This window comes from Pyxicephalus adspersus, chromosome 8, assembly GCF_032062135.1.
Source record: "Pyxicephalus adspersus chromosome 8, UCB_Pads_2.0, whole genome shotgun sequence".
NCBI classification, from domain to species: domain Eukaryota; kingdom Metazoa; phylum Chordata; class Amphibia; order Anura; family Pyxicephalidae; genus Pyxicephalus; species Pyxicephalus adspersus.
In genome coordinates this window covers 67,320,380-67,333,210 of record NC_092865.1, presented here as the reverse complement: position 1 = coordinate 67,333,210, position 12,831 = coordinate 67,320,380, and the positions used below count along the sequence as shown (strand labels likewise).

At 37.1% G+C, this 12,831-nt stretch overlaps 1 protein-coding gene across 1 annotated transcript; it reads right to left on the bottom strand.

Annotated features, from left to right (window-relative positions):
- Window positions 1-1,513: 1,513 nt before the first annotated feature.
- Window positions 1,514-12,757, bottom strand: ISY1 (ISY1 splicing factor homolog; the record flags this gene model as incomplete). Its single annotated transcript, XM_072421229.1, is given in 9 exon segments — window positions 1,514-1,723; window positions 4,096-4,182; window positions 6,782-6,894; window positions 8,563-8,680; window positions 8,798-8,910; window positions 9,468-9,510; window positions 10,392-10,457; window positions 12,046-12,097; window positions 12,735-12,757. Coding segments are annotated over 9 exon segments (723 nt in total), but the record flags the coding sequence as incomplete, so codon positions are not given.
- Between the last annotated feature and the right edge of the window lie 74 nt (window positions 12,758-12,831).

Below are 12,831 nucleotides of genomic sequence, written 5' to 3'. Positions count from 1 at the left end.
GAATGTATCATAAATATGGAAGCTGCTATTGCTGACATATTGACCCAGAACATGATGATGTAAGAAGTGACCTCATGTGTGCAAAATTGTTCAGTAAGTAATTATCCAAGTAGAACAACCACAATCTTGGTGCTTGCACCTACAAAAACTGGTCAGCAAAGTCACCATTCTTTATTTCTACCTTGACAGCTTTCTTTTAGAAGTACCAGCAACTGGCTGACAACAGAGTTAATAATTTAGAGTAAACCAGCTAGTATGAAAAGAATAATGCGGTCATAACAAGCCTTCTGGCAAAGCTAGTTTTCTGGCTTTAATACCTCTGGTGTCACAGTTCAAAAAGAAAGCTTCCAAAAACAAACAAAAAACAGATAATTGTAAGAAATTCATATGTCTATACTTGTCTTGGGTTAGTGGCTCAGAGGTTAGCACTCTGACCTTTGCTGTGCCTAGGTTTAAATCCTGGCCAGTAAATTTATCTGCATGGAGTTGTGTGGCTTTCCTCCCACCTTCCAAAAACAAGCAGCTAGGTAATTGGCTTATATAAATACTGTGTAATAATAATAATACTGAACTAAAGGTATCCAAATAGCCACTAAGAATCCATTTTCAGAAGAGGTGAGAAATGGCACCTTATGATGACAAGTTTACTTTGATGCTAATAGTTATCTGTACTATGGTAATATATTGCATAAGAAACAATGCAGCATCTAAATTTCAGCATTTACCTTTTCCTGCCTGGTAAGAAAAAGTACTTCAACATAATGCTGTAATCACAGTGGGTTCCATCACACCAACATTCCTCTTTTATCATGCGGAAATGCTAATGCATCCACATAGTTCAGGAGCCAGAAGAGCACCATCCAAGTACATTGTTCTATACAGTCCTATCATTGCTGTTTATTTGTATTTAGGTGACAAGAAAGAAACCAACTCAACATGCTGACTCTTCCAAATGCAATTTTTGTTTGTTAAGGTAGTATTGTGCAGAATAAATGTACTCCATTCTAAATTAATTTATTATAAAGGAAAAAATACAAATCAGTTGCTAAAACATTGTGGTTAAAAAATATTAAAAAAAAACAAATTAAAGCGCAATTAAACTATGTTATACTGACCTGTCCCCCTGTTCAGCAGGGCATTGCCATCTTCTTCCCTCTTTTCCTTTTTGTTGAACCCTTTGGCCAACTTTGATTTTAAGGGACATCAGCTGTACTGCCTGATCCCTATTTTTAAAGTTTACACCCATACCAACAAACTTTTTTTATTTGTGAAAAAGGACTGCCGAAGTAGAAACTTCCTTCCTGGCATTTACACCAGTGAGTAAACAATATAACCCAGCAATGGACATGGAGTAATGACGTGAATTGTGTGGATAATCTGAGACTATTCAATAAAATATTTAAAAGCACTCAGTCCACTATGTACAGCCTGCATAATATCCACTATCAGCTGTAATTTCATTTTAAAACCCATCATAGATTGATGACTAAAAATAAAACATGATACCAGAGAATTCAAAAATCAGTCTATATTTTTCTCGTGTTTCTGTACAAAATTTAACAAAAAATAGGTAATTTACAGGGATCTGAGGGTTTTTTTTTAAGTTTTTACAGTACTATAGGCCTAAAAGTCGCTTAGCATCTTCACTCTGAGCCATAAGGGCCTCGCTGGCGTACTTCTGAAGGAGTTCCATTTTCTTTCTTCGGATCAGAGCTTCCTCAATCTGTACAGAACAAACAAGAGCAATCAGTGTGTGAGAAGGAAAGAAATTTAGAAGGCTAAATAAGAACTGTTGCAAGGATTACCACTTACAAATAAAACTTCTGCCTTTAGAAATAAAATGTAACGCTTAGGGTGTCCTAGATGTGCAATACTCTTCCCATAAATGACACCTGGTGTGATTTTATCTCATACTGCCTGGATCCATCACAACCTTTTTATCATTTAGGCCAATGGATGGAGTAAAAATATGGTAAAAGCTTTAATAGTTCTTATTTGGGAGATTTTTATTGGGTTCAGTAAATAGTAAAAAAAAACAAAAACAATCTAAGCGAGGAACCAGAAAAACCTTTGCCATCACTGTAGGAGCAAAGATAACAAGGAATTATTAGAGGTCAGCCAAGCTCAGTAAAATTTAAGATTAACTAAGATTTGTTGACATTGGCCAATATACCAAGTTCAACCGCAGCTAATATTTATTTATAAATTGACAATTTTGTATTAAATCTAGTTGAAATAAACAAAAAGCACACATTTGACTCGTGCAAAGATATAAGTTATAATCTGTGATAGCAGAAGGTTTTTATTCTTTAAATGGAAGAGTGATGCTCCAGAGTTTGTCATCATGATTTAGGTAAAGCAGACCTACTATTAATGGACGTATTTTGTTTAACTCAACAAGGTACAAGTCAGAATCACTCCCTTAGTCTAATGGTAGACTATGTCAAATAATACACCGTACTCCTGTTAGAGACTATGTGACCTTTGGCTATGCTCACATAGAGAAGTCTGGGAACAGTGAAATTTTTTTCTATTTTGGAAAACATCTTAAAAAGGATGAGCAGGGACGCCATATTGTTGTGGCACTGTTCTCTTTTCAGTCAAAGAATTTTGATGTTTTGTATTTAAAATTGTATTCCTTTTAGTTAGGTCAAAAATAAATTAGAACTAGGAAGTTACACTCATATAACCACCATGCAACACTAATAGGCAGGACTTCCACAAGTTTATATGGCTGCAAAAAAAAAAAATTACGCTGCTAGAGTTCGGCTCTGTATGTGGCACCACTGCATTGAGAGCCAGCCGCCAAGGACAATGTACACACGCACAAGTTACATCATCAGTGGCCATTTGATGGCCAAAAAGGATCACCGTGTGGACCTGGAAGTCCATCATGGGGTTGGCAGCCACAGGATCTTGGACATGTCATCTCTGCAGGGTGCCTGTAATAATTTAATAATTCTGACATAATTCCAGGCCAGTTGGACCGTAAAGGATTCTTGGGCCGCTATCTATATTGAAGTTTACACTTCAGGGGTAATGGAAAGGCCATCAAACCTTTACTGTTATTAGATAGGCTGAAAGCTTTAGTAGATAACTTGTTTCTGCACAATTCAGAGAGGTGTGCCATAAAATAAAGTGAGTGAATGTTCCTCAGTAGAAACAATATTACGTGTGATAGGCAGATTATGATTATCATCTGACCATCATTTTATGTTTATTATTATTATTTCCATAATAGTGTAGAGCAAGAGTGTCAAACTCAAATACACAGTGGGCAAAAATTAAAAACTTAGACAAAGTCGGGGCCAAACTTGAAACTGAAATAGCACCGCTACTACAATTCCCTGCGTCTGTGAAACAGTCCAATGCGGGGCCACGACTCGAGTTCTATAGACTCGAGTCATGCTGGGAATTGTGGTAGTGGTGCTATTTCAATGCAGGCGGGCAAGCTGCAATTTCAATGACAGCGGGCCAGCTGCAATTCCAATTTAGGATTCCTTTGGGGGCCAAAAAAAAAAGGACGTTGTGGGCCAGAGTTGGACACCACTAGTGTGGAACATTTCCAACAAAAAATATTTGTTTGCTTTCTAAAAAGAATGTGGAGGGTGAATTAGCCCATCATTTTTCTATTCATTCCACAAAAAAGTCTCTTGCTACAGTATTTCCAAGTTATAAGCTAGAACATGTAACCAACAAGTAATCTTGTAGTTTGTTTTTGGTCAATTACTCTGTAAGAATTGAAGCTAAAGGCTTCCCATAAAGTTTTTTCAGGAATGTCAGATTTTTTGTTTCTTTCAGCACAACACAAGACTACATATAGCTTTACATCTTCACCAATCTAATGGAGCCATTTAAAGGGAACTTTACATTCTCTCTTGGATTATTCAATTGTGTTACATTATAAAGCCCTCTTCTGTCTCCTTTATGTATTTGTGTATATAATAGAAATTCATTACTAGAGTCTGTCAAATTTCATAAGAAATTGTAGAGAGTATGATTCTGACTCTATGATCTATTTGGGTGAAAAACCATGAATAGTAAAATACACAGTAGGTGCAAAATAAAATATGTTTACCGTTTTTTAGAGCCTACCTCTTTCTGAGATGGTACTGGTACATGAGCAATAAACTTCTGTTGTCCTTCATCCCCTTCTTGTTCAGAGTCACTGTCTTCTCCAGACTTAAACAAACAAACATAACACAATGATCACCTTAGTTAACAGTAAATTAACACTTCAAACATGTAACTGAAAGTGAAAACATAGAATCTCTTCGTCTTGTCTCCTCAAAATACAATGGATGTCTGACACAACCAGCTAAAGCTGCATACAAACCTGCAAATATTGGAAATGATCTTTCAGGATCCTTTTTAACGACTAAAGACTGCACGATGCATGAACGAGTGTTGTTCATACGGCACGATTCTGCTCTATCGAGAGGGGAGGGGGAGAACGACAGAGCAGCACCCTGCTGCAGAATCTCAATAGCCCATTAAGATCCTGATTTGTTTAAAAAAAATCTGCCCTGATACATACAAACCTCAGTACAGATGATATTATATAGCTGAAAATCTGTTTCTGACCAAAAAATTGCACTAGACATAAACATTGCTTAACTTCTAACAGATAACAACAAACATTGAGCAACAAAAGCATGCAGCATTTTAATGATCAATGTGTCCGTTTGTCTTATTACACTTTGTTCTGTTCAAGTCACGTGATCAATATCACAATTCCCTTGTCATGGGACCCCTGATCATGCTCACAACACGTGGACCACCTGTCGATTGGAACTACAGTGCTCCAGTGGGAAGCTGATACTGCCTACCTGACACCCATAAGCAGATAAATATTGTTCTGATTAGATTAAGTATTGCAAAATAAAGTGAACACATTCCAACTATATTATAGGACATGTCTAACAAATATTCAAGTAACAAAACACAAAAGAAAAAAAATTAAAAATAAGTAAATCCTTCCTTCCAAGCTGCCAATGCTTGCAAAACATTAATAGAGGGAATAAACATAAGGCAAAACCAATAAAGACAGATGCTCACTGATTATCGTGTGTACTAGGTCCTGGATTTAATAATATATGTCTGTTCCTAAGCCTTAGGCTATGTACACACGTGCAATAATTGTCTTTGGAAAGGTTCTTTCGCGAACTTTTTCAACAACTAAAAAATATACAGCATTGTTCTGTTCTATGGAGGGGGAGGACGACAGAGGGGGAGGGTAACGGAGGGGCACCCCGCTGCACTCTCTCCCCCTTCACTTCCATTAAGATCGTTTGTCGTCCATGGATCCTCCAGGACGGTCGTTTGGACGAAGGACGCTGTACACTCACCAGATTCTCGTCTGATATCGGCCGAGAACCATTGCACGTGTGTACGTAGCCTTGGGCTACATGCACAGGTTAGATTGTTGTTGTTGGAAAGGTTCTTTCAGGAAGGAAAAGATCTTTCCTTTCCAATGACAAAAGACTGAAAGATGCATGAACGAGCGCTGTACTATTCTGTTCTATGGAGAGGGGAGGGGGGAGAATGACAGAGCGGCACCCCGCTGCCCTCTCCCCTTCACTTGCATTGCAGTCGTTCGTCTTTCCTGGATCTGCCAGGACGGATTCATGATGGACGCTAGACGGCTGTTGTACACGTCAGACTCTAGCCCAATCCTAGCTCTGAGGCGATAATCAGACGAGAATCATCTGATGTGTGTATGTAGGTACACTTAGTCACTGGCACTGCATATCACATTAAAAGAAAATAGACGTGGCTTGAGAGATGTGTGGAGGGGGACAGAATGAATGACTACTTTTAATCTAACTTTACCTGTCTAGATCTGAATGTTCTGATCTTTTGACACGCAGTTTATACTGATGACAATGTTTGCTTTTGCTATTTTTCAGTATATTCTCTGTTTTGCCCCCCTGGCAATGCGAAGGACATACCATTGTACACTAGGTTGGCATTCATTAATAAAGAAGCCCAAAATACAACCCACTGCGGTATGTTGCACTTTTAAATGTACTGCATGCATGATGCTATGATTTAAATATGGCAGAACAGAGCCATACTGCCACTAAGTCTTAGAGGAGTCTTTCTCTCTGTAACCCGAGAGAGGGAGTTCCCGAGAGAGAAAACAAATCAGCATGCAATTCAACCCAGCAACATATACCAAGAACAGACATTTCAGTTGTGGACTAACCCTGGCTCAGAGCTCATAAAAGAACACTAACTGCCAGCATATTAGAAGCAGCATGTCCCCTATCATGTGTAGCTTAGTTTTACTAATCCCACAACTTCCTGGCTTTCTCTGCCATTTCAGTTTAATTAATAACTGACCTTAGATCCCCATACCCTCCATTTGTAAAGAAAAAAGAAAAGTTAGACTGTGATAAATTAGGTTCATGCTCTCAAAACATTATGATTTACTAAAGTTCTCCAGGACTAAAGAAGATAGACTATCATGGAGGAACCCAGGTGATTCCGCATACCTGGAATGGATTTCTTAAAAAACATTAGCTATTAGTTGGCAAATGTTTTTAATCCTGGATCAAGTTCATTCCAGGTTAGCTGGACCAGCCCCAGGTTTTCCCATCATGGTAGTTTATCTTATTTAGACTTTGGGAGCTTTAATTAATCAAGTTGAATATCTTTAACAACATTAATAAACTGAGGGGATACTAGTGAAGAGCAGGACAGCCTTTAGACAAACATCCATATAAGTGAGAGCTAAAAATCCATTCCAGATGCAGTGTTTGCACAGGAGCCATTTTACCTCATCAGCTGCAACTGCATAGATATTGACTTCCTCCTCCTCTTCATTCTTTTCACCAGATGCAAGGCGTGCTTCCTTCTCTGCTTTCCATTTCTCCACAGCCTCTGCAATTGCTGATAAGACAAAGATTACAAGCAAAATAAAAAACTCCGGGGTTACCACTAGGGAGGCTAATGTTCCTACCTCAGTCATATATCTTTATCAAAATCTAAGGCCAATTTAGGGGGAGGCCAGTTAACCTAACTGCATGTTTTGTGGAATGTGGGAGGAAACTGGAGTACCTGGAGGAACACCACACAGACACAGGGAGAACCTGCAAAGTCCATGCAGATAGTGTCCTGACCTGAAGATTCAAACCTGGAACTCAGTGCTGCAAAGGGGTGCTAACCACTGACCCACCTTATTACCCTACACTGCCATATAAGTACCACATGATGACCAATGGCACCACTGGAGCTTAAAGAGAGTTTATATTTTTTTTTCTTCTGATGAACCTAAATTTTATTCAGCCGATTTAAACTAAAAGTTAAAAAAGGCTTTACATTTCACACCTGTTTAAAACAAAAAGCACTTTTGCTGTAAGCAATGTCTTGGAATTAGTAAGCGGCCTGTGAATCAGCCAGGACAGATCCATGAATGACGAGTGCCATACACACTCCAGATTCTCGTACAATACATCCCTGAGGCGATTATCCGATGAAAGTTCTGTTCTCCCCAAGATATAAAAGAACCACTTCGTCATACAGGTATCACAGCAAAGTGGTGTATGGATATGATAGGTCCTGGTGGGTTTGGGGTGGATGTCTCCTTGCCCGATGTACTTGAAATGACATTTACCTGTCTATAGACAGCCTTAGAAATTTAGCATAATTCGTAGTAATTACTCCAATAAAGCATTTCAGTAGAATCACAAGAATCAGCATGTCATAATTAGGAACATTGCTTAATAAAATGCAATTAAAAAAACTTTGCATGTTCTATTATCCAAAATTGTTTCACGTGTTTTAGCGTGTGTGCTTATCCATTATCAATAAAACCACGGTCATGCGACATCCAGCTGAATGAACTGTTCATTCAAATACTATCTCTTCCATTTTAATTAAATTACATATTTCTCAGGATCTGCTCTTCTCTATGAATATTGAAAAAAGTTTCTAAAACTGCTTTTAACCAAATTAAAAATAAATTACATTACGATAATTGAATTCCATGTTGATTAACTTTGCTTAAAAATACAAATAGGAGCACTGTGCTGTGGGCAAGTGATAGTACAGAGAAAAAAAAAATCATCCCTAATATAGTAAACCGATGTTCTACATTAAATGCTAAAATGACCTTTCTGCTACATTTAATAAAAGGTGGGTATACGTGCAAAACTCCACCAGCTTTCAACTATTTTTCATTGTTTTCATTGTAGAACCCTACACACAATCGTTTTACTTCATATCTATTCCATTAAACATGATAGAGCTCAAATTACGAAAGATATATATAGTACATTGATCAAACCACCTGCCTAATATTGTTTAGGTCCTCTCTGTGCCACCAAAACAGATTCACACGCCCTCTGAAGGTGTCCTGTGGTATTTGGCACCAAGAGGCTCTAAGACACAATGCCTCCCCCAGCTTGCCTTCTTTCCAATGTGCGTATGGCCGTCATGTCCTCCCTAGGAAAAAGAGACAATTTTTATTATGATTTCTTGTATTTATTTGCTGTCTGCATGTTTAAAAACTCATCAAAGCAGAAAGAAACCTACAATAAGAAGTCAGTAAATACTTACGTTCTTTTTCAAACAGCTCACGGACACCTGGCAAGTCTTTGGCTGCTCCAAAATACTTGTAACCCCGGTTTCCTGGGACCTCTTTCCCTTCATGGTCCAACATTTTAGGACCTATACGCTAAAATCACATAGACAGGTCAATTTGAGATGCATGTCCACAACCAGAAATGTATGCCATACCCAATAAATAAGTCCATGCTCTGGGAAAAAAAAACACAATCAAAACTTTACTTACTCCATAATCTGGACCACCAAGTTCTTTAATGCGGACCTCCCAATGTCCCTTCTCTCGGATTAATTTATTTATTTCGTCATTTAAATCTCTGATTCTAAATTCTCCAAGACCAGCTGAAAAGAAAAATATAAGTAAGACACTAAGACCAATCAACTAAAAATACAGCAATACATTAGGCAGTTTTTGTTAAAATTCTATTACTTTTGCTATTAGACAACAATTAGAAACCAGCAAGTTAACATTTCAAAACCAGTAGCACTTTGCTTTGTATATTTTCATAGGCTGAAAAGATTAGTTACAGTTACTGAATATAGACTTCTGGCTTTTGCACTTCTGGTTCCATAAAAGTGTGCAGAAGAGATGGCATTCTCTCCACACATATATATATAGCACACTCCACCATGATTAAAAAAAAAAAAAAAAAAAAAAAAAAAAAAAAGGACAGGGCGCAGTTCAGACTGGCTGATCCCTAGAACAAGTGATCACGTGACCAAATGTAATTTTATGTTTTGCGTATAGCAATGGAAAAAACAAGTGGTATTCCTACAAGAAAATGTAAATATTTTGGCCCAAGTCTCTGTTTCAGCATCTTCTTAGGTTGACTTGTTTTTATTCCTGAAGTTACATTAAACTTTTGCTTTATCTAGTTTGTTAACAAAAACAAACTTACCATTTTGAATCTGCGCCACTTTCTTTGAGATTTCACCAATAATCTGTTGGCAAAAGGATTCAAAATATAAGACTTTTGTTTAAAATGTATTACCATCTAAAACAGCTTTTAGAAAGATCCGCATAGGATTCCATGTTCATGTGATGTAAACTGGAACAATAAAAACTAACATACTAGAAGAATTAATGACCAGAAAAATAGGATCTATAAAAAAACATGCTAACATTAACTAGATTCAGTTAATTAAGCCTTGCCAAGGCTCCAACAATTTTATTTTTAATAAATAATAATAATAATAAACAGGAATTATATAGTGCCAACATAATACACAGCGCTGTACAAGAGCTTACAAATTAGGAGATGAAGTATTCCACTAAGGATTATCTACTTTTGGACTGACTACATAAAACAACCAGACTGCAGTAAAACAACAAACCCTGGGGAGTGAAAGACAAAAAAAGCAGTGTGTGGCCAAAGCTCCTTGGCATATCATAAGCTTGTAAACAGTTAGGTTTCCAAGAGCTGGACTGTAATCCTGAGGAGCCCACTATGACAAAAGCACTACTATAAATTAAACATATTTTCCCTCTACACAGAAGAACAATTAAGAGGTGGTCGGGGTCACCTAAAGCCATTTCTGATGTGAATCACATTTTTACAAGTGTTTTCGTTTTTAAGTGTTTCAGAAAGAAAGATTTGTAGATTGTGCAGAACATCTAGAACATCTCAGTGGCTCAAAGGAATCTCTATGCACCTGCTTGCAACTGGTAAAATATTTTAGCTACATAAGGGCTGTCTTGTTTTCAAACTGTTGTAAGAATCACAGACTTGTATTGTAAGAAGCAATAAATAACAATCCTCGTGTAGCACCAAATAAGCATGATATGTATATGTCAAAACACAAACTCTTTACATTCTATTTACCTGTCTCCTCCACTTTTCTGCTTTTGGTAGTTCATTACATTCAGAAGCAAGAAATGGCCTTCGCTCCTGAATAAAGAAAAGAAAGCAAAAATGAGGTAACAGGACAAATATTATTTACAAACACACAAATCACAATAAAAAAAAAATATTCTGTATAAAGGCATCTTCTGCTACAAGATGGCTGAGCCATGGTTAGTTATCTTTATAGGTTTGTTCCATGATTGCCATGCCCATGCTTCGGACTTAATGCTGCCCAAGACTCTGATGAAAAATTCCTTATGTTCAGATACATTTATAGTTGTGTGAACATGGATATGTTTATTGCTCAGAGGTGCATATTAATCGCATTTCAGGGCAATGATATCTAAATCTTCAGAGTTGTATGTATATAACGTGTGTTTAATATGGTAATTTATACAGCGCTGCGTAATATGTTGGCGCTATATAAATCCTGTTTATTAATAATATTAATTGTAATTATGGTCATTTAAAAGCCATCATATATAGTCAGTTTCTACAGGTAGCAAATTTGCACAAAGAATTTTAGACCATACAGAATAATCTGTTGGCAATAGCAATGGGTAATATTTTTCTGCCTTTTATCAATGAAGTTCACCTTCAATGTAGGACTGAGTGCTTGTCATATTGACTTTCTAGTTAGTTCTCACTTCTCATCCCAAAACATAACAATGAGTTAAGGTATAAAGTGAACAATTTAGTTACGTTCTACTACATTTAGGTCCAATAAAAGTCCATTATATCTGAATTTCTATTTAACTATAACAATGAAACACAAATGTGTAACAAACGTTGGCAGATGTTGCTAAAGAAACAGATAAACTAGCCATTCACAGCTGAAGTTTGGCTAAAATACTTTTTTCCCTTGCAGTGGGGGTCCCCTCTCACCAACAAAGGTTAATAGGTTGTTTTGTTCAGGGGGTGAGGCTTTCAGAGTAAAATTGATCTCACTTTAGCTTTACTAGACCATTCTCACGCAGCCATGCCAGAAGCTTGATGGCTAGGTGTGTCATCCCATTCAGTAGAAGTCTATGAGCTATGTAGTGTATGGGATAACAAGAAGGTCCTTAATCACAATGCAGAGCACAAGCCAGAGGCTGAGGGAGTAAGAAAGAAGGTAAGTCTTTCTCTGAAATCATCATATTCTAGACAAAAGAATCTATGAACCCTCTACAATGGGGAGGGAGACCGCAGGGTGAGTAAATGGGTTTGGCCAGAGTTCAGATTTTAATTTAGTCCTGGAATTCATATTCTGCAACATTTCAGCATCTTGATTGCCTACAATGAGCAATACCCCTTTCACATCACAGTTAATGTCATACAGTTTCAATAATCAGACTAGTAGTTTGCCTAGAAATTGTTTTAAAGCTGAGTGGGAAGAAGTTGTAGGTAGGTGGCAGCCCCTGTATTGTGGCCCAACTATTCAGAAACCACCCAAAAATAGCCGGGTGGTTACTGAAAAGTTCCGGGTGGTGCACCTAGTTAAAAGCGGCTGGGGAGAACAGACCCACTGTAGCTTTAAAAATAAAGATTTGATTAAAAAAAATATTGCTTTTGGGGGAAACAGAACATTCTAATCACAAACACAAACTGCAATTACACAGCTAGAAACCTTTAAAATAACAAATTATCTTACCTTGACTTTGCCTTCCTCAAGCTGGGCCTGGCGAAACCTCGCCAAGGCCGTCCTAATTAAAAAAATAATATGTTTAGGGAAGAACAAAAAACACTATAGATAATAAATGTTGGTTATTACTGTACCTTATAGTACTTTACTGATATGAATTAGCCAGGTTATAATCAGATTACACAATATTACTTACTACTATGACATGAGAAACACTACCTGATCAATTGATCCAGCATAAGTCCAATCAGGTAAACTCTTACAATACATACTCCTCAGTAAACTGAAAGGAGCTAACAAAGGTCACCTATATGGTCAGTACTGGGTAGAGTCCGAGGCAATATCTTCTCCAGGAAAATAAAACGTTTTACAAGTTTCTTATGCTCTAAACATTCCAGGGATAGATTTTTACATGAACATTTCAGTACAACTTTACGTTAAAGTTTACATCTTGCTATGGGGAGTACAGTTTAACATGCAGCATTTTCTAATGAGAGCTAATGTTACAAAAACAGATAATGTTAAACATATTAATATTATAAAACATTCAGTTGTCCAGAAATGATCTCTCCCAAACACACCTACAACATAAAACCATATCACACAAACAACACAAATCTACAATGACATAGAAACATGATGTTCAAAACAGTATGCTAATAAAAGAGATGGGTATATTAGCAATTGTTTGCACTTACATTGCTTTCTCTGCATTACGAGCCTGTTAAAACAAGAAAGAGAAAGTCACTACATCAAAATTTAAATATTCATGACAGTGAAAGTAGTAAAGTCAGG